The following is a 25,561-nucleotide window of genomic DNA, read 5'->3' as shown; positions in this document are numbered from 1 at the left end:
GAAACAGGTGCAAAAGTATCTATATCCACAGTAAAACGAGTCCGATATTGACAAACTGAAAGGCTGCTCAGCAAGAAAGAAGCCCAAAAGAAACTCCAAAACCGCCATAAAAAAGCCAGACTACAGTTTGCAATCATACTTTTTGGGGGAATGTCCTCTGGTCTGATGAAAAAAAATAAAACTGTTTGGCCATAATGACCATCGTTGATGTTTGACCATCGAGGAAAAAGGGGAGGCTTGCAAGCCGAAGAGCACCATCCCAACCGTGAAACACGTGGGTGGCAGCATCATGTTGTGGGGGTGCTTTGCTGCAGTAGGGACTGGTGCACTTCACAAAATAGATGGCATCATGAGGGAGGAAAATGATGTGGATATATTGAAGTAACATCTCAAGACATCAGTCAGGAAGTTAAAGCTTGGTCGCAAATGGGTCTTCCAAATGGGCAATGACCCCAAGAATACTTCCAAAGTTGTGGCAAAATGGCTTAAGGACAACAAAGTCAAGGTATTGGAGTGGCCATCACAAAGCCCTGACCTCAATCCTATAGAAAATTTGAGGGCAGAACTGAAAAAGCATGTGCAAGCAAGGAGGCCTACAAACCTGACTCAGTCCCTGCCTGTGCCATTAAACCCCTACAACTCATCCAGAACGCCACAGCCCGTCTGGTGTTCAACCTTCCCAAGTTCTCTCACGTCACCCCGCTCCTCCGCTCTCTCCACTGGCTTCCAGTTGAAGCTCGCATCCGCTACAAGACCATGGTGCTTGCCTACGGAGCTGTGAGGGGAACGGCACCTCAGTACCTCCAGGCTCTGATCAGGCCCTACACCCAAACAAGGGCACTGCGTTCATCCACCTCTGGCCTGCTCGCCTCCCTACCACTGAGGAAGTACAGTTCCCGCTCAGCCCAGTCAAAACTGTTCGCTGCTCTGGCTCCCCAATGGTGGAACAAACTCCCTCACGACGCCAGGACAGCGGAGTCAATCACCACCTTCCGGAGACACCTGAAACCCCACCTCTTTAAGGAATACCTAGGATAGGATAAAGTAATCCTTCTCACCCCCCTTAAAAGATTTAGATGCACTATTGTAAAGTGGCTGTTCCACTGGATGTCATAAGGTGAATGCACCAATTTGTAAGTCGCTCTGCATAAGAGCGTCTGCTAAATGACTTAAATGTAATGTAAAGTTACATCAGCTCTGTCAAGAGGAATGAGCTAAAATTCACCCAACTTATTGTGGGAAGCTTGTGCAAGGCTACTCGAAACATTTGACCCAAGTTAAACAATTTAAAGGCAATGCTACCAAATACTAGTTGAGTATGTAAACTTCTGACCCACTGGGAATGTGATGAAAGAAATAAAAACTGAAATAAATCATTTGCGCTTCTACTATTCTGACATTTCACATTTTTTAAATAAAGTGGTGATCCTAACTGACCTAAGACAGGGAATAAAAGTCAGGAATTGTGAAAAATGTAGTTTAAATGTATTTGGCTAAGGTCTATGTAAACTTCCGACTTCAACTGTATATACACTTCCTCTATTAATGAAGGAGTATTGGGGGGGGGGTATGGCCAGGCACTCCTAATGCATGTTTTCAAAGACCGTTTCAGGCTTTACCTGAAGGTATTTTTAGACGCTGTTATCTTATCTATTTAAAGGCAGTAAAAGATACAAAAAATACTGCAAAGTCCACCACTTCCACATATGCATTTATACTGTATGTGTGTGTTTGCGTGAATGCACACGTGTCCAGATCAACTACTAGAGAGCTGTACTACACAAGCTGTAACATAACACAGCCTCGTGTCGGTTCAGTTTAGCATCCGTTAGCTTTTACCTACTATTTTGTTTGCTTAGCATACATGTTCTATTTGCTCCTGCGAGATGAGCTCTGCTTTCATTTTCCTAGCTGATACTTAGTATTGAATATCTAGTGAGAACATTTATTTCTTACAAGCCCTGTGTCAGAGGTCCTCTTCCAAGTAACACCACACAACATGAAGCCTGTATTCAGCAGTTACCAGTTTCCACTGAGCCATTTATTAATTGTAAATAAACATTGAATAAATACATATTTGGGCTCCTGAGTGACGCAGCGGTCTAGAGCACTGCATCTCAGTGTTAAAGGCATCACTACAGACCCTGGGTGGATTCCAGGCTGTATCGCAAACGGCCGTGATTGGGAGTCCCATAGGGAGGCGAACAATTGTCCCAGCGTAGTCCGGGTTAGGGTGTGGCCGGGGTAGGGTGTGGCCGTCATTGTAAATAAGAATTGGTTCTTAACTGACTTGCCTAGTTAAATAAAAGGTTAAATAAGCAATTCCTATTAAAACAAACTTGATTTTATGCATGCCAATATGACCAGGCCAATATTTGGTCTTTTCCATTAACAACTACCTACAGGAAGCTTATTGTTTGATTGATTGATTGATTGATTGATTGATTAAGCCCTCCACAGACAAAAGCTCCATCTTAAATCTTACATCATAGTGACTGCATTGCCATGCACTGAGGACAAGGCTATCTTGTTTAAGAGCAACGGAACACTGGGTGTGCTAGCTAGCACTAGGCTAATGCTAACATCAACCCTAAGGAGGCCTCAACAACCAACCAACACAGCTGTACATGTTATTTTGCAGACATGCTATTCCCAGACTGGGGACACTTGATCCAGACAGTGTCCAGTTTCAGCCAACTTATAATAAATATGTTTAGATGCCATTGGGATGCCATACAGGAGCCTTGCGACCAAGATCGGCTCCCGGCTTTTTTGATCACAAATGGCAGCTGGCTGTTCTGAGCTCCGCACAATCACCCTACAATGATGGGAACGTCTCACCAACGCAAACAGTGGTCATAAGATATTTACAACCAGTCTCTCGTACTGTGTTATTACACAGGGTTACTAGTATGTACCTCTAAACTCATACTGTACTATTACATACTGAAAATAATAATAACTATTTCTATAGCGCTTTTCAATACAAGTAACAAAGTGTTTCTCATCATAAAATAAAGGTACTAGAAAATAAACAAAGACAGGAGGAAGGTGAACAAAACAAGCTCATTTCAATCACACATTCAAAATCAGACATTAAAAGCATCTTTATAAAACAGCAGGGATTTAAAAAGAGGCACTGAATCCGCAAGCTTGATCTCGTCTGGCAGACCCTTCCAAAGTCTAGGGTCCCTAATGGAAAATGTTTGGTCTCCTTTCGTTTCAACCGAGACTTTGGAATGGTCAACAGGTCCCTGCCACAGGATCTCAGGCTGCGTCCTGGCTCGTAGGGAGATAAAGGATCAGAGATATAGGACGGGACTAAACCGAGCCTTAAACATGAATGCTAGAATCTGGAATCTAGCAAGGCGGGGGTGTGGGGGGCAAATAAAATAACATTGGATTTCTTCTCATTGAGCTGGAGAGAATTGTCAGACATCCAACATTTGATGTAATAGTGCATGTATGTATTGTAATAATGTGAAACTCAATGTTTACTAAAATGTGTGCAGATAGATTGATACACTTTTAAGTGACTCCCATAAAATCACAAAACCTGTGTTAGCAAACTAGGCTATACTTCAGAAGTCTTGGCAGACAACCAGGACCTGCAAGCTGTGTTAGCAAACTAGGCTATACTTCAGAAGTCTTGGCAGACAACCAGGACCTGCAAGCTATGTTAGCAAGCTAGGCTATACTTCAGAAGTCTTGGCTGACATCCAGGACCTGCAAGCTGTGTTAGCAAGCTAGGCTATACTTCAGAAGTCTTGGCAGACAACCAGGACCTGCAAGCTGTGTTAGCAAACTAGGCTATACTTCAGAAGACTTGGCTGACAACCAGGACCTGCAAGCTGTGTTTCTTCTCTGCTATGAGGCAAGCTTTAATTATTCAGGGAAGAGGTGCTACATGGACAACTGAACCACCAATACCATATGCATTGGAACACAGAGGTAAAAATACTAAAGAGTTTGTTTTATTATTAAAAAATAAGCGTTTTACATACATTTGTCGGCATTCGTAGCATCTTATTATGCATTTAATAAAAATAATCAGCTACCTAATATAACTTCTTCCAAGTTCGTGGAATTTTAAAAATCCCAGACATGCTATTGTGCTCCTGAATGAATACAAACATCATGAACTACTAACCTGTTAAAGACTACCGATTTGTAACTTTCCACCATACGGCCCCAAAATAACTGTCTGTTACTACACTACACACTGACCTGTTCAGGACCTCCGTGGTCTTGACCGCGCTGACGTCCCAGGCGTCCGTGGCTGGTCCCTGAGGTTCCTGTGGGGCCCCCGGTGGGGTCAGCTCCATTCTCTCAGGGCTGGGGCTCCTCACGTCCGGAGCCAGGGGAACGGGTAGGACCAGGGGCCTCACATAGGGCAGGCCAGGAGAGAGACTGGGAAGGGGCACGGCTCGGAGCACCGTCGCTGTCTCGTGCTTTACTTTCCTCACCTGTGGAAAGAGACAAGGAGAATGAGGGATGGGTGAGATGGGTGGATTCCCTGTAATACCAGAGCCCCATGTGTAAAGCCAGAGATGTAAACGATACCTGCCTCAGCATACTGTCACAGGGGCAATCAGATCAGCTGTGCTGACCTTTAGTCAGGTTACTACAGAATAAAACATACATTGCAGGATAGGCTATGTACAGTAGAGACATGGAGGTTGGCTAATAAAATAACAAATGAAGGGGGAAGGTTAGCCTTAAACTGGGTTGTATTCATTTGGGCACACCATAACAAAACAAAACATTTGGTGTTTAAAAGTTTAGATAGTAAGTACCCATTTTGGCCTGTTTGCTTCTGTTTCATGCCTAGTGAATACGACCCTGTGGAAATGAAAAGGGTTAAACTCCTCTTTCTCTTACCGTGCTGACTCCTAGGGGGTATAGCTGGCGGTAGCCTTTTCGTATCTACGGTGTACCTAAAGCACCTCACCCGTACCACTGGTATGTCACACCGACCTTTCTTCATGTCGATGGTGTGTGCAACCACTAGGCTATACTGTTTCAGTTCTACAGAGGTGCGCTGGCTACATCTAATGCATATAACTGAGAGGTGTGCATTTGGGGGTAAGAGAAAAGTGTGAGAAAAGAGAAAAGTTCAAATGTTAGCAGTCCACTGTGTTGTATGCCTAATGGGTCTGAAGCCTACAGCTCAACTATTGATCAAAGTCACAATAACCAATCCCGGCAGGGTTTGGCTCTGGACAAAAGCCAATGCTAAACCATTTAATGATGAGGAATGGAAGTACTTTATCAGTGAGCCATGTGAGCCACATTTATCAATGGAACATCCAGTCAGGGCTGGAATCGCCATGGAAAAGGTCTAGTAGTTCATGTTTTTCCGTTACAGAACAGTTTGAAAAGATTCTAAGCCTAAGGGACTAGATTTTGCACTTCAACGACAGATGTCAGGAGTTAAGTGACGTATTTGGCTTAATGTCGGGGGACGGTGCATCCAGAACGCCAGAGGGTGGCGAGAGGGGGGGTGTTGACTCCTCCACTGCTAGAAACACGACTTCCAATCTCTTCAAGCACCTGTAAAGGCAACACGACCAACACACAACTCATAGCGAAAGACCCCCAGAGACCTGACCACTGCTGCTGAAGATGACTGTAGGCCAACCTCAACCAAGGTTTGATTTCTATGTATACTTGTGTAGGTGTATAGGCCAACGTAACGTTGACATTGTTTACACTGAGTGAGGATGCGCAACGTTTTGGGGTGTAATGCAAAAGCAATATACCAAGTATTATAAACTGAGTGTGTGACGTAGAAGTCCGTCACTGGCCGCGGGCAGCATTTGGTTCTTTAACGCACACACATATTCATCACTCCTCCCTGCTCCATTATAAGATAAGTTAACAATGTGGGTCGACACACAAATTAACTTCTGTCTTGGTGCATGCATTTCACACTTGTCAATGTTCATATTTGAGAGATATAATAATTATTATACTTATCAATGTTGTGGATGAGCGCATTGTTTGTTTGTTCTGTTCCTCTCTCTCCCATCTCTGTAGCTTCCGGGTAAGCTGGAAAAGGACCCGAGCTAAGGGAATTGGGTTGGCTTTATAGTGCCTGTCCCAAATGGCTCATTAATGCATATGGGCATATTGAAAGATATTGTCAGTAGTGATGTAATGTTGTAAATGTTATGTTGTGATATTGTTTAAAACCGTGTTGCAATGTATATCCTTTAGTATGTTTAGTTCATGGAAAATGAGGTTTGTATTGTTAATTGATTAATTAATTAGGGTTAATTGTTCTGAGGGGGAGGGGCTAGCCCTACAAAAGGAGCCTCTCTTTCAGTCATAGGAGGGTATTTTTGGATTGAGCTGTGGATGGGGCAGCATTGTTTTTAAGCTGTCCCATAAGGTAGACGTTGATGGCAGTACTGTTGTTTTTTGTTCCGGAATCACTTGTAAATAAACACCTTTGCACAGAACTTTTGCGGCTCCGCCATCTTTTTATTTTGATAGAGGTTAGGTTATCCAGTTTAGCCTTCTGGCCTACTCTACGTGACAGAGTGGTTCGAGCACTGAATGCTGATTGGCTGACAGCATTTATTTTATCTTTACTGCTCTAATTACGTTGGTAACCAGTTTATAATAGCAATAAGGCACCTCAATGATTTGTGGTATATGGCCAATCTACCAATGCTAAGGGTTGTATCAGGCACTCTGCATTGCATCATGCTTAAGAACAGCCCGTAGCCATGTTATATTGGTCATATACCACACCTCCTCGTGTAACTAATGACTTTTTCCAGGGAGTAATAAGCCATTTGCGATTGTTGAAAGAAGTAACGAGTAACAGCGAATATATATTAGTTATTTTTTTGTAATGACCCCAACACTGGTGATGTCAGGAAGTGGCCGATCAGGAGAACTATGGGTAAATAAATGGCATTCTGTCACCAAGAAAGACAAACTGGCAGTATGACAATGTGTTAATGACAGACTTTTTAGGCTAAACAGTTTATTATTGTCCAATTGACCAAAGAGGAGGTGACCTCATTTGAAAACAACGGCTTAACAATTACAAGTTGCTGCCAAAAGAAATACCAACAATCTGTGATTTGACGAGGTACACACCGTTCTGGAGTCATTCAACCACCTGTGAAAACATGCCTTTTAAATCACCAAAACTACCTTTAGTTGTAGAGGCAGAAGCAGCGGTGTTGACAGACCAGTTGTCTAACCTCTTTTGTTGGAATGAGAGACATACCTGTTAATGTGTTGTAGGCCTTGAGAAGAACAACACCCACTCGGCTGAGCCTCTCATCACAACACAATGATCCAAAAACACAAGCTATTGTTTACAGCAGCAAAACACTTTCACATAAATACCGGAGAAGGAGGGACATTCAAATTCCAATACCGCTGTTACCATAACAACAGCGTGTTTGTTTACGTTTTGAAATGTAAATATAAATAAGAGCACAAGCAAAATAGACTACAGCAGTTGAATGATAATGTCACCATGGACTTTTTTTTTTAGCTGAGAAAGTCCCAGCTAAAATGGGGAAAGTCATTTGCCCTCACGACAGGAGTGTTCCCTGTGTTGGGTAACATGGTACATACAACAACAGGTGAACAGGGTCAGATATACTACATCATAAACATTTTTAGGGCCCTCTGACCGATGGTGGCAATTACTCATCTCACGTTTCCCAACACTAGACCAGAGCCTCGACAGATAAGCTGAATTTACAGCCAGACTCTACAGAGATAGAAATATATCTAAACTGAGCCTAATTTATGCAAAATGGAAACACTAAGATTCGATTAATCGATTCCATATGTCACAGCCCCTGTCAGTTGCACACAACAGATTTATATCGACATGCCAAACTAGTGTCACACTAAGGACCCAAATGTGTGTGTGTGTGTGTGTGCTTACTGCACAATACATACATCTGAATGACTCTCAGCAGAAGAACCGTAACAATGGCTTTTCAACTATAGTTCCGCCTCCCACCATAAAGTCAAACTCCAGTAGTAAGCCAGCTAGCTAACTTATCTACACACCATATTATTAGGTTATATATTTAAACAACACCGTCATCCAAGGCCATCATGGGTAAATATCCCTGATAAGCATGCATTGATTTTATTAGGCTGCAGATTCAATTACAGTTTGCCATAAAGAGCAACAAAACTATAACTGATCATTCATAAGAAAGCCATTTATAAAAGGAACCCCATGGTGAATTACAGGATATGACTGTATTTATTATGTCGTGGGAAGTCATGTGCTTTATGTGACTGCATCAACATTAAATGAAAGGTAAATTCCCTTTATTTTCCATCAACATGAAACTAAAGGGGAGTTCCCACCATTTTAAATGCCCTTGAATTCTTATATTTACGGTTATCATTTGAATTACAATTGATATTAACACGTTTGTTTTATCCAGGGCCATATTATTTCAAAGGTCAACTGGCGTTCTAACATTTCCTGGAACGCTATCAAAGCTAACTTCCCTGAACTGGCTCAAAATCTAATGAACAGACAAACAAAACCAACGTGTGTGTCAACAACAATATTACCAAGGAGCAACAACAATGTAGTACGCTACATTAGATCCTGCTAGCGATGCTAAATATGAGCCTAATGCACAGGCTCAGTGATTTTACAGACTCATTAATGCACAGGCTCAGTGATTTTACAGACTCATTAATGCACAGGCTCATGACATTTTGACATTTTAGTCATTTAGCAGATGCTCTTATACAGAGCAACTTACAGTAGTGCGTGCATACATTTATCCTTCTTTCATACTGGTCCCCGTGGGAATCGAACCCACTACCCTGGCGTTGCAAGTGCCATGCTCTACCAACTGAGCAACATGGGTCCTGGGGACTCTGCAGGGATACGACAACAAAAAGGTCCCTCATCAGCAATAACTTGTCTTATTTGTCATCACACCATGCTACGCCAAACCCATTGTTCGCTCAATCAGCATTTCTCAATCTCTCCTCTGGCTTCTGTCTGGATATTAAAGAATATCCTATGGGCTAACTCTGCTCATTATTTTATGGCCTTAGACAAATAATACATTCAGCTAGTGTATGTAGGTCTATGAGTCACAACAATAGAATTTAATTCCATTCCAGGGTTACAACTTTATGAAATATCTAAGAACGGAAGTCGGTTGGTGGGCTATTCGGCTGTCTGCATCACAATGCCACAGGGAGGGCAGGAAGGGCATATAGTCTGCATAGCTCCTGTGTCATTGTGAATTAGCTTGATTGTTGTTGTGTTGTGGCTCGTCTGGCTTCCTCTCACTGATTTCCCTTATCAAATCAAGTCATGTGAGCGAGTGGCTTGATCAGAGCCATCACTATCAGAGCCCAAGACCAGGGCCGGCTCCAGGCATAAGCGTTCGCTTAGGGGCCCAACCTTTAAAAAAATTAGTCGGGGTCTCAACTTACTGTTGAGAGTTAGAATACACAAGGTGCAAGTTTGACATTTGGTTGTGGATCAGCAGTTTCTCTCTTGTTTTGTCAGTCACTGACAGTCACTCAATCAGCTAACAATTTTTAGATTGTTAAATTAGTCTAGTCAGTTATCTAAACTTGTAGTAATCATGGCTGAATACCGACCGGGCACGCAGAGCCCCCATTGATTTTGTTAGTCACTCTCACACACATCACAAGTCATGGCAAAATGATTACAACTGCAGATCACTTGCTTTACAACTGCAACATTTCTCTACACCCCATGGCAAAATGAGTAGAAAATGTACTTTGAAATGTACTTTAAAATGCACGTTTTTCTTTCCACCGTCAGGAAGGGGCCCACTAAAATGCCTTGCCCACAACTGACCCTTGATGGGTATAATACAAAGCAGGATCAATGAGTTAACTTGCCTAAGTATTCTGAAATAACCAAAAACACATATTTAAGTTGAACTTTCTAAATGCACCAGAAAATAATTGTTATTTCTGTTTGTTTATCAAAGTCATCAAACTGTGCATGTGCATAACGCGCATACAGATGTGTGTGTGAGTGTGTGTGTTTAGGGGAGATGCAAATACAGCCACAGCATTGACAACATTAGGTAGTTTGTGGCATCAGAGCCCGTATCCACAAAGCCTCTTAGAGTAGGAGGGCTGATCTAGGATCAGTTTGGCCTTTTAGCTCATAATGAATAAGACTATATGGACAGATGGGACTGACCCTTGATCAGCAATCCTACTCTGAACCAGAGCTAACCCACCATATATCAGATATAATCGATAACACATGTCTGTATTGCCGGGGTTACGGTGAAATTATAAGGATTGGATGTCTATTTTAGGATAGTGCAATCTTAAGGCAATCAAATAACCATTGTTAATGTTTTTCAGAGAGAACAAGTCCATGTTTGAATGTATTCACTGTACCTTCTGTTTCCTTGGAGTTATGATTGGATTGTCATTGGATAGTTCTTTTGATGACTTCGTGTCATCTGGTGGACTGCTGGATGCAGCCTGGAAACAGAGGAATGACAAAGTACATATCATAGAACTCATATAACATGATGTATTTTTCTGCCAATAACTTACGATCATTTATGCATCAAGTCACATCCCAGCGCATGTGACTGACAGGGCATTTTCATAGATGGGCTACTAACAATATAACTATGGGTTGGGATTAGCCCAGTCAAATGCAATGGGACTTTGTGAATATAGGATGATTGCTGCAATAAACAGCTATGAGTGATCACTGTGTATCAGTCATTTCAACACATTGGATACCATATCTGTAGTATCCTCACGCGTTGACCTTGGAGTAGCATGTATCACAGCTGATATCACTATCAAAATATGATGCAGGGACTTGCACATGCATTTACAGGTGTGACGAAATCTGTTTATTTTTACGTTTTAAAACCATGTCAAATTGATTATGTCATGTGACCACATTGTTGGTATTCAAAGTACCATGTTGGGGATTTCTTAGTTAAAAGTACTCTGTAAGGGGAATTCTACACTGTTGGGGAATTCTAAGAGTCGTAGTTCATGCAGGTTAACACCGAGAATCCTACATGTGTACATTGGGCATAGGGAGACAGCCTGCATTCTCATCCTGACACAAACACATACCTAAACCAGTGGAGGCTGCTGAGGGGAGGACGTCTCATAATAATGACTGGAACGGAGCCAATGGAATGGCATCAAACATTCCACTTATTTCGCTCCAGCCATTACCACCAGCCCGTCCTCCCCAATTAAGGTGCCACCAACCTCCTGTAACCTAAGCATTGTGTTCCATGGCAGGGACACACACACAAACTAAAACATATATATATGTATATATATGCCATTTAGCAGACGCTTTTATCCAAAGCGACTTACAGTCATGTGTGCATACATTCTACGTATGGGTGGTCCCGGGAATCGAACCCACTACCCTGGCGTTACAAGCGCCATGCTCTACCAACTGTGCTACAGAAACAAGTATGCACTGGGCAGGCAGCACGTACCCCTCGTACAGATACCTAAACATTGTGTTCCATGGAAGGGACACACACACAAACTAAAACAAGTATGCACTAGGCAGGCAACACGTACACCTCGTACAGATACCTAAACATTGTGTTCCATGGCAGGGACACACAAAACACACACACACACCTTTTTCTTTCCGGGAACTGGAATAGGTGTCTTTTTTGGTGTCTTTTGGGTGTACGTGGGAGTGACTGGTGTGGTTCCGAGTGTTTTCGGTGACTCAGTATCTGTCCTATTCACCGGGGTCTCCTTGGCCTCCTGGGAAAAAGACAACAAAAGTTTCACACACAATCCACTTATTGACCACTATAGAGCGGCAGGTCCAGAGGAGCAGCATGAGTTACTGTAGACTTTTATTCCTTTTGTTATTGAAGGTACACCATTGCCTCATCTAATGGTGTGAAATATCATGCCAGCTATACATTCCAGAACAGATTTTAGAATAACATCTCTGTTGGGGTCAAGGGTAGGAATTGGAGAGTGAAAATCATATGACAATGTAAAAATGTCTGACTTAAATTCCCAATGATTTTGCAGTGGTGAGTTCCCAGAGTGATTCTCATAGCAGTGTATGTTCTACCTCCCTCACAACAGTGTGTTCTACCTCCCTCACAACAGTGTGTTCTACCTCCCTCACAACAGTGTGTTCTACCTCCCTCACAACAGTGTGTTCTACCTCCCTCACAACAGTGTCCAGAACAAGTGAGACAGGTAAATTGTGCTGTGTTGTCTGACCCTGACCCCTAACCCAAACCACTCCACTCAAACACCCCCATGATCAACTCACACCCCCCTCTTTCTTACAGTAAGAGGACAGGAGCACCTGTATCCATGGCTATGTGCAGAGAAAAGCAATGAGGGGCATGTGGGAGGTCAATGGTCAAAAAGCAGCCTCAGGAGGTGTAGCCCTGCGTGTAAGGAGATCCCAATAGGAGCTAGTCAGGCGGAGGGATATCCCATAAGTCAGCAGCCAACTGGGGTCTCGGGTGTTGTGAGGCCCCTAAGGCCCCTGGCTGCTACAGACATTTACAGCACTGGACAGAACTAGAGATATCTTCACGTGAGGTCACCACACACACACGCAACATGCAAAGATAAATACACTCAGCACTTCCTTTGATGGCTGACTGACCAAATTACCACTTTGTCCTTTATGTAGAAAGTGATTGAGAATCTAAAAATGGAACTCATGATAAAGTGCTATTTCATGGAATTTAGTTATGTTTGACACATACTCTTAAAATAAAGCATTTATGAAGTCATGTACAGTATGTCTGGGGTAACAGTGTTAGTCGAGTAACCAGACCCTTGTACAGTACCAGTCAAAAGTTTGGACACCTACTCATTGAAGGGATTTTATTTTTACTATTTTCTACATTGTGGAATAATAGTGAAGACATCACAACTATTAAATAACACATATGGAATCGCATAGTAACAAAAAAGTGTTAAACAAATACACATATATTATATTTGAGAATCTTCAAAGTAGCCACCCTTTGCCTTGATAACAGTGTTGCATTCTCTCAACCAGCTTCATAAGGTGTATTTCAATTGGTTGGGTTGTGTAAAAGTTATTTTGTGGAATTTCTTTCCTTTTTTTTGTGTGTTTTTTTACCCATTTTTTTCTCCCCAATTTCGTGGTATCCAATTGTTTTTAGTAGCTATTATCTTGTCTCATCGCTACAACTCCCGTACGGGCTCGGGAGAGACGAAGGTTGAAAGTCATGCGTCCTCCCATACACAACCCCATCCAACCCGGAAGCCAGCCGCACCAATGTGTCAGAGGAAACACTGTGCACCTGACAACCTTGGTTAGCGCGCACTGCGCCCGGCCTGCCACAGGAGTCGCTGGTGCATGATGAGACAAGGATATCCCTACCGGCCAAGCCCTCCCTAACCCGGACGACGCTAGGCCAATTGTGCATCGCCCGGTCGCGACAGAGCCTGGGAGTGAACCCAGAGTCTCTGGTGGCACAGCTGGCGCTGCAGTTGAGCGCCCTTAACCACTGCGCCACCCGGGAGAGAATTTCTTTCCTTCTTAATGCGTTTGAGCCAGTCAGTTGTGTTGTGACAAGTTAGGGGTGGTGTACAGAAGATAGCCCTAATTGGTAAAAGACCAAGTCCATATTATGGCAAGAACAGCTCAAATAAGCAAAGAGAAACAAGTGGCGCAGTGGTCATCATTACTTTAAGACATGAAGGTCAGTCAATCAGGAACATTTCTAGAATTTGAATGTTTCTTCAAGTGCAGTCGCAAAAACCATCAAGCGCTATGATGAAACTGGCTCTCATGAGGACCGCCACAGGAAAGGAAGACCGAGTTACCTCTGCTGCAGAGGAACAGTTCATTAAAGTTAACAGCACCTCAGATTGCAGCCCAAATAAATGCTTCAGAGTTCAAGTAACAGACACATCTCAACATCAACTGTTCAGCGGAGTCTGCGTTAATCAGGCCTTCATGGTCAAATTTCTGAAAAGAAACCACTACTAAAGGACACCAATAAGAAAAAGAGACTTGCTTGGGCCAAGAAACACGAGCAAGGGACATTAGAGCAAGAGACATTAGACCGCTGGAAATCTGTCCTTTGGTATGAGTCCAAATTGGAGATTTTTAGTTCCAACCTCCTTGATTTGGTGAGACACAGAGTAGGTGAACGGTTGGTCTCCACATGTGTGGTTCCCACCGTGAAGAATGGAGGAGGTGTGATGGTGTGGGGGTGCTCTGCTGGTGACACTGTCTGTGATTTATTTAGAATTCAAGGCACACTTAACCAGCACGGCTACCACAGCATTCTGCAGTGATACGCCATCACATCTGGTTTGACCTGGCCTCCACAATCAACCGACCTCAACCCAATTGAGATGGTTTGGGATGAGTTGGACTGCAGAGTGAAGGAAATCAAATGCTCAGCTACGCGAAGCCAAAAAGTGCTCAGCATATGTGGGAACTCCTTCAAGACTGTTGGAAAAGCATTCCAGATGAAACTGGTTGAGAGAATGCCAAGAGTGTGCAAAGCTGTCATCAAGGCAAAGGATGGCTACTTTGAAGAATCTAAAATATATTTTGATTTGTTTAACACTTTCTTTGGTTACTTCGTGATTCATGTGTTATTTCATAGTTTTCATGTCTTCACTATTATTCTACAATGTAGAAAATAGTAAAAATAAAGAAAAACCCTTGAATGAGTAGGTGTGTCCAAACCTTTGACTGGTACTGTAGTTAAAACAGCATTAGGGGTATACTGTAACAGGTCAAACTCGCCAGCGACCTTTTCTACACTGACCAATATTGGCCCTTTCTGACACTAAGGGCACATGCCCAAGTCAGGATGACAATTGGGAAATAATTATATTTTTAAATCCTTAAAGTTTTGTGAAAATTCAACCAAAAATAATGGATTCTTAAAGCAGGCAGGTAAATAAATATATTTTATAGCTTGATGCATCTTCTTGTGCCTGTATGTGTATTCCCATTATATATGATTTTCTTCTCCTCAACTCTCTCTTCTCCTCAAGCGCTTGAGACACATCAAAGGGTAGTCTAGACCCATTAAATATGGACCGATAGCAAGAACAGGACATCAAAACAAAGATGTTCCCTTGGAAGAGTCGTGACTGAGATTGCGTCAAGCCAAATCAATTCAAAGATGGGTATAACATCACTCGCAGGCAAACAAAATGTACCCCCCAAATAAATTCCGAAATGGAACCCTATGCCCTACATAGTAAACTACTTTTGATCAGAGCCCACATAGGGAATAGACAGGGAAGACCAAACCAGCCCAGATCAGTATGAACATTTGTATAAAATACATGTAAAATACCAGTAACTCACTTTAACAATGATGATGTTAGAGGGTAGAGATTCCTGTATGTATTCTCCTCTGTCTCCATCTCTATTGAAGACACAGTGCTCTTCTTTATGGTCGTCATCTTGGTGGTTGTTGTTGAATATGCTGCTGTAGTTCTGGATCAGCTTTGCCATGATCTTATTACAGATGTTCTGCTCCTGGATCCCATCGAACCCAGAGGACACACTGGTGACAGAGACAGACAGAGAAGATTAGAGATGGCATATAATGATACAAATTGTCACTATCATAAGTACAATATTGTAGCAACATTGACAAAAGGATTGGAACTCTTGGGGTGGTAGTTTATCCAGAGACAAGAGGAAGCAAGACGCCCCACTCACTGTAGACGAGACCCAGATATTATTGCATTGGTTTCTAGGGGAGAGACGCCCAGTTAAGTAGACCGGAACTGACCGTTATTTTCCAATGGTAAACGACCTGAATACAGGTGGTCCTGTAGCTCAGTTGGTAGAGCATGGCGCTTGTAACGCCAGGGTAGTGGGTTTGATCCCTGGGACCACCCATACGTAGAATGTATGCACACATGACTGTAAGTCGCTTTGGATAAAAGCGTCTGCTAAATGGCATATATTATTATTATTATTTATCCACCATCTTTAGTTTAGCTACAGTGCCTTGCACTTTGGTGTTTTTCCTATTTTGTTGCATTACAATCTGTAATTTAAATAGATTTTTATTTGGGATTTCATGTAATGGACATACACAAAATAGTTCAAATTCATGAAGAGAAATGAAAAAAATAACTTGTTTCAAAGAAATGACAAAAAATGCACCACTTTCCTGTTTTACATGCATATGTATTCACCACCTTTGCTATGAAGCCCCTAAATAAGATCTGGTGCAACCAATTACCTCCAGAAGTCACATAATTAATTAAATAAAGTCCACCTGTGTGCAATCTAAGTGTCACACGATCTGTCACATGATCTCAGTATATATGCACGCCTGTTCGTAAAGGCCCCAGAGTCTTTCAGACCAAGGGGCTCTCCAAACAGGTCAGGGACAAAGTTGTGGAGAAGTACAGATCAGGGTTGTGTTGTAAAAAAATATCAGAAACTTTGAACATCCTACAGGGCACCATTAAATCCAATCTAAAAAAAGGAAAGAATATGACACCACAACAAACCTACCAAGAAAGGGCCGTCCACCTAAACTCACAGACCAGGCAAGCAGGGTATTAATCAGAGAGGCAACAACGAGACCAAAGATAACCCTGAAGGAGCTGCAAAGCTCCACAGCGGAGATTGGAGTATCTGTCCATAGGACCACTTTAAGCCATAAACTCCACAGACCTGGGCTTTACGGAAGAGTGGCCAGAAAATAAGTCATTGCTTAAAGAAAAAATAAGCAAACATGTTTGGTGTTCACAAAAAAGGCATGTGGGAGACTCCCCAAACATATGGAAGATGGTACTCTATTTTAATTCCAGGTTGTAAGGCAACAAAATAAAAATGCCAAGGGGAGTGAATACTTTCACAAGCCACTGTAGGTGTTTGATTGACAGACATAGGGTCACAGGGTACTTATCATTCAAGCCCCACCCCCTATTTGCTGCAATACAACTTCCCTGCCATGACAAAGGGCATCAAAAGCTACAATACATAATTTCTGCAGGTGCCGTTTGACACAAAACAAGGTCAACAAGGACAACATGGTTCAAGGAAAACACAAGCACCACAACAGCTTTCACATCATAGCACAATAACACAACAGTCCATCGACAAAGTGCTTATCTACAGCCCTTATCTACAGCTCTTACGGCGGATAACATGATGCCACATCATTAAATAGAAGACAGTAATATTATAGTGGATCTCGATGTGTAGGGCACAGGAGGTTGGTGCCACCTTAATTGGGGAGGAAGTGCTCGTGGTAATCGGAATCGGGCGGAATGGTTTCACATCAAACATATGGAAACCAGGTTTTACTCCGTACCATTAATTCCATTCCAGCCATTAAAATGAGCCCGTCCTGCTATAGCTCCTCCCACCAGCCTCCTCTGGAGTAGGGCACATTGCAGTACCATGTCAGGCCAAGTCAGGACAATCCAGTAGCACTTGATACCAGATCATGTCACTGAGTTCTTCCTGAACAGCTGTTTGACATGCCTACATGGCCTGGGCTCTGGGCCTAATTATACCCCTCTCTGATTGGTTGATGGAGGGAACAAACTGAGGACATGGTGTACAGTCTAAGGCCCCAGCTGAGGTATGTCACTTCCACAGGAGGCTGGTGGGAGGAGCTATAGGAGGACTGGTTCATTGTAATACCTGGAATATAACCAATGGAATAGAATCAAACACATCAAACATATGTAAACCTCCGTTACATTTATTCCATTCCAGCCATTACAATGAGCCCGTCATCCTATAGCTCCTCCCACCAGCCTCCTCTGGTCACTTCCTGGTCCTGTTACTGTACCATAGAGTTCGATAGAGGGCACAGTTGCCACAAAACCTATTTTAGTGGACAGCACCATTGTGGACGTAATAATGGCAAAGATAGGGTGCGTGCCCTCTTTCCAACTCTATGTCCTGTACAGACCCTGCAGTGATAGTGAGACGATGTGCCATCAGAGACGGATTCCCTGGCACAGACACCAGGGGTTATTATAAGATATGGTTGCCAATCAGGTGGGCAAGAAAGCGGGCAGGGGTGGAACATAGTGCCCTCGATCACGGCGCAAGCCAAATGGGATGGGACTGTGAGAACAGGAGACAGAACACTTTGGTCTGTGTGTCTTCAGACACCGTTTATAAGCAATGCGGTCAGGAAGGCATGGGCCAAGGACATGGATGACTGGGAACGCCCACTAATAACGATGCACGACAGATTGGACAGAGAGGGCAGTAGAGTCTTTAAGGTGTGTGATACGTATCAGACCACTTAAAGTCTTACCACCGACTCACGGAAATCGGATTGATCCAACAATATTGTTAATGTTGACTTTTTTGTTTAACTTCTGTGTTAGAAAGTCTGACTTCAAATAATATTCACCAAGCACCTCTGAAACCCTGTCAGTGGAATTTACAGGCAGGGATGAGTTTCCTTTTAATTCCACTCAAGTAGTGCCAGTACCACTCAAAGGGATGCCGGTAGAAGTGGAAGAGAGTGTGAACTGTAAAGGAGAAATGTATGAGCCCTCTCTGAGTGCACGTGGTGAGGTTTCTATCACCACAACATTAATGGCATGTTAAGCCTACAGCCCTCCATGTTGGTTAGAGATGGAGTGTATGTGTGTGTGTGGACGTGTTTAACTATTCTTGTGGGGACCAGAAGACCCAACAAGAATAGTAAACAAACAAACATTTGACCAAATGGAGACATTTTGTTGGTCCAAACAAGGTCAAATGCAATTTTTAGGGGTTTAGGGTTAAGGTTAGAATTTGTGTTAGGGTTAGAATTAGTTTCAGGGTTAGGTTAAGGGTACGGTTTAGGGAAAATTGGATTATGAATGGGACTGAATAATGTGTCCCCACAAGGTTAGTTGTACAAGAATGTGTGTATAGACAGAAGGTGGAGGAGGGAGATAGAGAGATGATTGAGAGACAGAGGATGAGCCAGGAAAGTGTGCAACAGCGTGTGCCTAAGCTCTCTCCCTTTCTCCCACCTACTCTTTCACATGGCAACACAGGTTTAGAATAGGACAACGTTGATGGAAACACAAAACATCAATCAATCAACCTGATTCCAACTATTTAGGCAAGTCAGCCAAGAAGTCCCGGTACATAGAGATAGCTACTGTATGTGTGTGTGTTATTCAAAGACTGTTATAGACAGGCAGGCAGGCCATAAGAGCCTGATCTATACACACACACACACACACACACACACACACACACACACACACACACACACACACACACACACACACACACACACACACACACACACACACACACACCTCAGGCGGGATAACGATATGCTCCAAGAATAAATCAACATCCAAGCAGGTTTTAATATGCTTGTTAAGGAACGTTCTACCCTTTAAAACAGCAGGTGGTAAATAGCAAGGGATCAAACAATGTTGTTGGAGTGGAGACGTGAGGAAGTCAGGACAACTCATTGGAGGTTGCTGGAGTTCTCAGGACCCGTTCTGTTATATCTTCTTATTTTATACAGGCGTGTTTTGTCTTATAGAACAATTATTATATGGAACAATTTAACATGAATCAATCATGAATCAAACTATGAACTGACTATTTACACCTTAGAGACTATTTGCACGGACTCTCCACACAGCCAACCCTAACACACAAGCACAACACTACTGTTCTATAATATACTATTTAGTCAACTGCGCAACCAGCACATTATCCACTTTATATGGTAAATACAGTCATACTTGACATAGCACATACATTATATATTCTGTATATCCTATTGAGTACATACCAGGATATTACTATGTGGACCCCAGGAAGAGTAGCTGCTGATTGGCAGGAACTAATGGGGATCCAAATAAAATACAAAACGACTATTCTATAAAAAAAATGATTATTGATTATAAACTGGGTGGTTCGAGCCCTGAATGCTGATTGGCTGACAGCCATGGTATATTTAAGCAATAGAGCACGAGGGGGTGTGTTATATGGCCAATGTTCACGTCTAAGGGTTGTTCTTAGGCACGACGTATTGCGGAGTGCCCGGATACAGCCCTTAGCCGTGGTATATCGGCCATATAGCACAAACTGTTGAGGTGCCTTATTGCTATTATAAACTGGTTACCAGCGTAATTAGAGCAGTAAATATATGATCTGATATACCACGGCTGTCAGCCAATCAGCATTCAGGGCTCAAACCACCCAGTTTATAACAGACCGTACCCACCACGGGTATGACGAAACATTTATTTTTACTGCTCTAATTACGTTGGTAACTAAGGGCTGTATCCAGGCACTCTGCATTACATCGCGCTTAAGAACAGTGGTTATCCGTGGTATATTGGCTATATACCACACCCCCTCGGGCCTTATTGCTTAATTATAGTACTGGAATGTTGAGGTAGCTAGCACACGACCATTTCACTGCACCTTTTATACCTGCTGTACAAACTGTGTACGTGACAAATAACATTTGATTTGATGTTGAACCGTTTATGTGTATCTTTTTAAAACGATATAGCACTAACGCTCTGTCAAACCATTTTCCTCCATAACATCATGCATGACTCGTAAAACATTTACCATAAACTGGCTTTTACAAGGCCTCAGACATAATGACAGTCACCTGCCATTTAGACCCACCCATCTGTCTTATTAAACCCATGACCAACTAACACCCATCCCCAAATCCCATGAACATGTAATAAAACACACTGGAAGACACTGGACCAACATGGCAACCTAAGTGTGTTATGCCACTAACTCACTGACCCACTAACACCAATCCCAGAGACGGGCTGAAAAACTTACTGGAAGACATTGGACCAACATGGCAACCTAAGTGTGTTATGCCACTAACTCACTGACCCACTAACACCAATCCCAGAGACGGGCTGAAAAACTTACTGGAAGACATTGGACCAACATGGCAACCTAAGTGTGTTATGCCACTAACTCACTGATCCACTAACACCAATCCCAGAGACGGGCTGAAAAACTTACTGGAAGACATTGGACCAACATGGCAACCTAAGTGTGTTATGCCACTAACTCACTGACCCACTAACACCAATCCCAGAGACGGGCTGAAAAACTTACTGGAAGACATTGGACCAACATGGCAACCTAAGTGTGTTATGCCACTAACTCACTGACCCACTAACACCAATCCCAGAGACGGGCTGAAAAACTTACTGGAAGACATTGGACCAACATGGCAACCTAAGTGTGTTATGCCACTAACTCACTGACCCACTAACACCAATCCCAGAGATGGGCTGAAAAACTTACTGGAAGACATTGGACCAACATGGCAACCTAAGTGTGTTATGCCACTAACTCACTGACCCACTAACACCAATCCCAGAGACGGGCTGAAAAACTTACTGGAAGACATTGGACCAACATGGCAACCTAAGTGTGTTATGCCACTAACTCACTGACCCACTAACACCAATCCCAGAGACGGGCTGAAAAACTTACTGGAAGACATTGGGGCCGAAGACAGTTGCCAGATTGAGAGCAGTCATAAGGTTCTCCCTGTGGCGCTGGTCCACCTGGGTGAGGAAGAGACAGAGGTACTGTAGGAGGCTGTAGTGGACATCTGGCAACTGGTGGAGTAAGACCCTCAGGTCTGAGCAGAAACCCTCCTCACTGGACTCTGGAGGGAAATACACAGGAAGACCCATTTAAAAACTAGTTCACTCTGGGGAAAATAAAGCTGTTCTGTTCAATTCATGGCGGCAGGTAATTTAGCATTGTAACTGAAAGGTCGCTGGTTTGAATCGCAGAGCCAAGTAGGGGGAAAATCTGCTAATGTGCCATTGAACAAGGCACTTAACCCCAATTGCCCCTGTTAATTGCTCTGAATAAGAGCGACTGCTGACTCAGGTAATTGTATTCTATTCTAGACATTATAGGAGATGGGAAAGACTGTGTTGTGCTTTGGTTGAACAGCTGCACACCTAGAAGGAAACCACAAACATGTAGAAACAACATTTTCAACAATTAAAAGATTGGAAGGCATTTTGAGAGTACTGGACTTTGAAGCGATGGCTCCACTTTGTTGATGAGAAGGAGAAAATACGATTATTAACCCAGATACCAATGTTTTTTAATAATACCTTAGCTCACATGACCTACTTTATAATCTGTAAATAATAATTAGTCTATCATGACTGACAAAACAAGTACACACACAATCTTTGGTTTTGGGTTCTGAGAGAGTCGTGGCCTTTCGGCTTAAGGTCAAGTGTGTCCAATTGAAAATAAGCCTACTAACACCCTAGACATTGATATTTTGAAAGAGAATGACGCACACACCTGCTCTAAATGTATAATCTATGACCACGATGCTGGTAATGCCTTAGCATCAATACCTTAGCCGAGTGGCGCAGCGGACTAAGGCACTGCATCTCAGTGCTAGAGGCGTCACTACAGACCCTGGTTCAATTACAGGATGTATCACAAACGGCCGTGATTGTCCCATAGGGTGGCGCACAATTGGCCCAGCACCGCCCGGGCTAGGGTTTGGCCGGGGTAGGCCGGGGTAGGCTGTCAAATAAATAAGAATTTGTTCTTAACTGACTTGCCTAGTTAAATAAAGGTAAAATAAAACATTCAAATTAAAAAGGCAGTGAAAACATAATGATGCCAGTCAGGATTCATATTGGGGTCAGGGGTGGATACAGGGACATACCTACTGGTCTTGAATAAGGCGTGCGCGCGCGTGTGTGTGTGTGTACACAGCAGGAGGGAATCAGGAGCTCTGAGAGCACTCACAGCTGTTGCATGTCTGGTGAGGTGAAGTTCAGAGTGTGTATGTGTGTGTGTACGCTCCCTTGTGTGCATGTGAGTGTGTGTGTGTGTGTGTGTGGGGAGAGGTGAAGTGGGATCAGATGGAGACGTCAGCCCTTCACTAATGCCAAGACCACCCAGACACAGGCTTGTTCCTGGGTATTATATGACCATAGAGTTACTCAGTTGATCCACTGTCATTTTCTACCACACAACAAAATAGACTGACCCTAATCTCAGACTAGTGACCGCTATCACTAACTATTGGTGTCTATGATAGTGACCACTTCGCATATTTCCCTTCATTTCTCCAAGGTAAGACATATCATCAGTAACCAGATAAACAATATCAAAGAATTTCGGCCTGACAAAGAGAGGAAGCTTGAGATTGAGGCTAAATAGTGAATATTGACCAACCATAAACTGAATATTCACAATAAAATTCATCACAATCCAGAATATTGTAATTGCTTTATCGTTGCCATGGCAGTCATGTAGCAGAAAAGTCCCTCACGTGGCAAACCTGTCACATGCGGTCGCGTCGAACATTGCAATCTGCTAATGGGTGACATTACCTGCCAGGGCAGTAAATGTCAGCCAACCCACACTGGGTTTTTAGATGGGTTTCCTGGCACCCATGATGCATAATCTGTGGCCATTCCAACAACACACATGACACACACAGAGAGCGGGAACATTCAGATCACCCTCCACCTCTCTGGGGGGCATAAAATAGATCCTGTCCAAATGTTTTCCATCTTTCTGTCGTATCTATCGTTCTATCATTCCGATGGGGATGCATATTTTGGCCATTGTATCTACCCCATCTTTTTGTCATTCATTGTTTTGTCATTAAATACCAAGATGGCATAGCAGTCAGGCGTCTTTTGTCCTCGTCTTGTCCCGTGTGTGTATATATATATATATATATTTACATCTTTCTTCGCATATCTTTTATATATTTTATTTCCCAAAAACTCAACTTCAAAACAATCTCCTGCAACCCGCCTCACCAATTTACCTCAAATCTGAAATCCACAATAGAAGCTAGCCAGAAGCTAGCCAGTTTACTGGCTAACGTTAGTATTCAGCTAACCACGGTTTGTGGTCATCAGCTATTCTTTAGCTCGAAAATCTATCGCCAGTTTTGTACAACGCGACTCAGACCAGAACATACAGGACCTATTTTTCTCTCCATATCCCCGGATTTCAACCGCAAGCTCTAGACATTTATACCTGGAACTCGCAGCTAGATAGCTGCTATCCGTGTGACTATTGGCTTACGTCGATCCCGGAGCAAACATCAATTATTCCAGAGCTAGCCAGCTGAAGAGTTCCATCAGCCACTCCTGGGCTACAATCACCTATCCGGACCTGTTTTACTGCCGATGCGGAGACCCACCGGGCCTTCACGACTGGACTACCGATGTTATCTGCCCGAGGGAGTTATGCAACTGGCCCCGCTGTCATGACGTTACCCGCTAATCGTTAGCTGTCTTGTCAGCTGCTATCTGAATAGGTCTATCAGACAATTTTTCTTGGGTCACTATAACTAGATCTATTTTGCCATTTGGATTGATTCCCTCTACCACACGGAACCCCACTAATCTACCGACAGGAAACGCACGAGGTGGCTAAAAACAGACCTCCAACCTATGCTAGCTTGCTACCGATGGCCCGGCTAGCTGTCTGAATCTCCCGTTACCCCAATCAACCTCACTACTCACTGGACCCTTATGATCACTTGACTAAACATGCCTCTCCTTAATGTCAATATGCCTTGTCCATTGCTGTTCTGGTTAGTGTTTATTGGCTTATTTCACTGTAGAGCCTCTAGCCCTGCTCATTATACCTTATCGAACCTTTCAGTTCCACCACCCACACATGCGATGACATCACCTGGTTTCAATGATGTTTCTAGAGACAATATCTCTCTCATCATCACTCAATACCTAGGTTTACCTCCACTGTATTCACATCCTACCATACCTTTGTCTGTACATTATACCTTGAAGCTATTTTATCGCCTCCAGAAACCTTTTACTCTCTGTCCCGGATGTTCTAGAAGACCAATTCTCATAGTTTTTAGCCGTACCCTTATTCTACTCCTCATCTGGTGATGTAGAGGTGAATCCAGGCCCTGCAGTGCCTAGCTCCACTCCTATTCCCCAGGCGCTCTCTTTTGATGACTTGTATAACCGTAATAGCCTTGGTTTCATGCATGTTAACATTAGAAGCCTCCTCCCTAAGTTTGTTTTATTCACTGCTTTAGCACACTATGCCAACCCGTATGTTCTAGCCGTGTCTGAATCCTGGCTTAAGGAAGACCACCAAAAATTCTGAAATCTCCATCCCTAACAACAACATTTTCAGACAAGATAGAATGGCCATAGTTGGCGGTGTTGCAATCTAATCTACTACAAAGATAGCCTGCAGAGTTCTGTCCTACTATCCAGGTCTGTACCCAAACAATTTGAACTTCTACTTTTAAAAATCCACCTCTCTAAAAACAAGTCTCTCACTGTTGCCGCCTGCTATAGACCACCCTCTGCCCCCAGCTGTGCTCTGGACACCATATGTGAACTGATTGCCCCCAACTATCTTCAGAGCTCGTGCTGCTAGGCAACCTAAACTGGAACATGCTTAACATCCCAGCCATCCTACAATCTAAGCTTGAAGCCCTCAATCTCACACAAATTATCAATGAACCTACCAGGTACCACCCCAAAGCCGTAAACACGGGCACCCTCATAGATATCATCC

General features: G+C 43.1%; 1 protein-coding gene across 1 annotated transcript in view; it reads right to left on the bottom strand.

Annotated features, from left to right (window-relative positions):
• LOC118383878 (protein FAM13A-like) overlaps positions 1-25,561 on the bottom strand; it is an 83,654-nt gene that overhangs the window by 40,301 nt on the left and 17,792 nt on the right. The window contains 5 exon segments of the mRNA XM_052485239.1: positions 4,228-4,466; positions 10,411-10,497; positions 11,647-11,778; positions 15,359-15,560; positions 21,485-21,662. Of these exon segments, the coding sequence (XP_052341199.1) occupies positions 4,228-4,466; positions 10,411-10,497; positions 11,647-11,778; positions 15,359-15,560; positions 21,485-21,662 (838 nt within the window).

The sequence above is a fragment of the Oncorhynchus keta genome, chromosome 29, assembly GCF_023373465.1.
Source record: "Oncorhynchus keta strain PuntledgeMale-10-30-2019 chromosome 29, Oket_V2, whole genome shotgun sequence".
NCBI lineage: Eukaryota > Metazoa > Chordata > Actinopteri > Salmoniformes > Salmonidae > Oncorhynchus > Oncorhynchus keta.
Note: the sequence above shows the minus strand (reverse complement) of the source record. Positions and strands in the feature narration are given on the sequence as shown.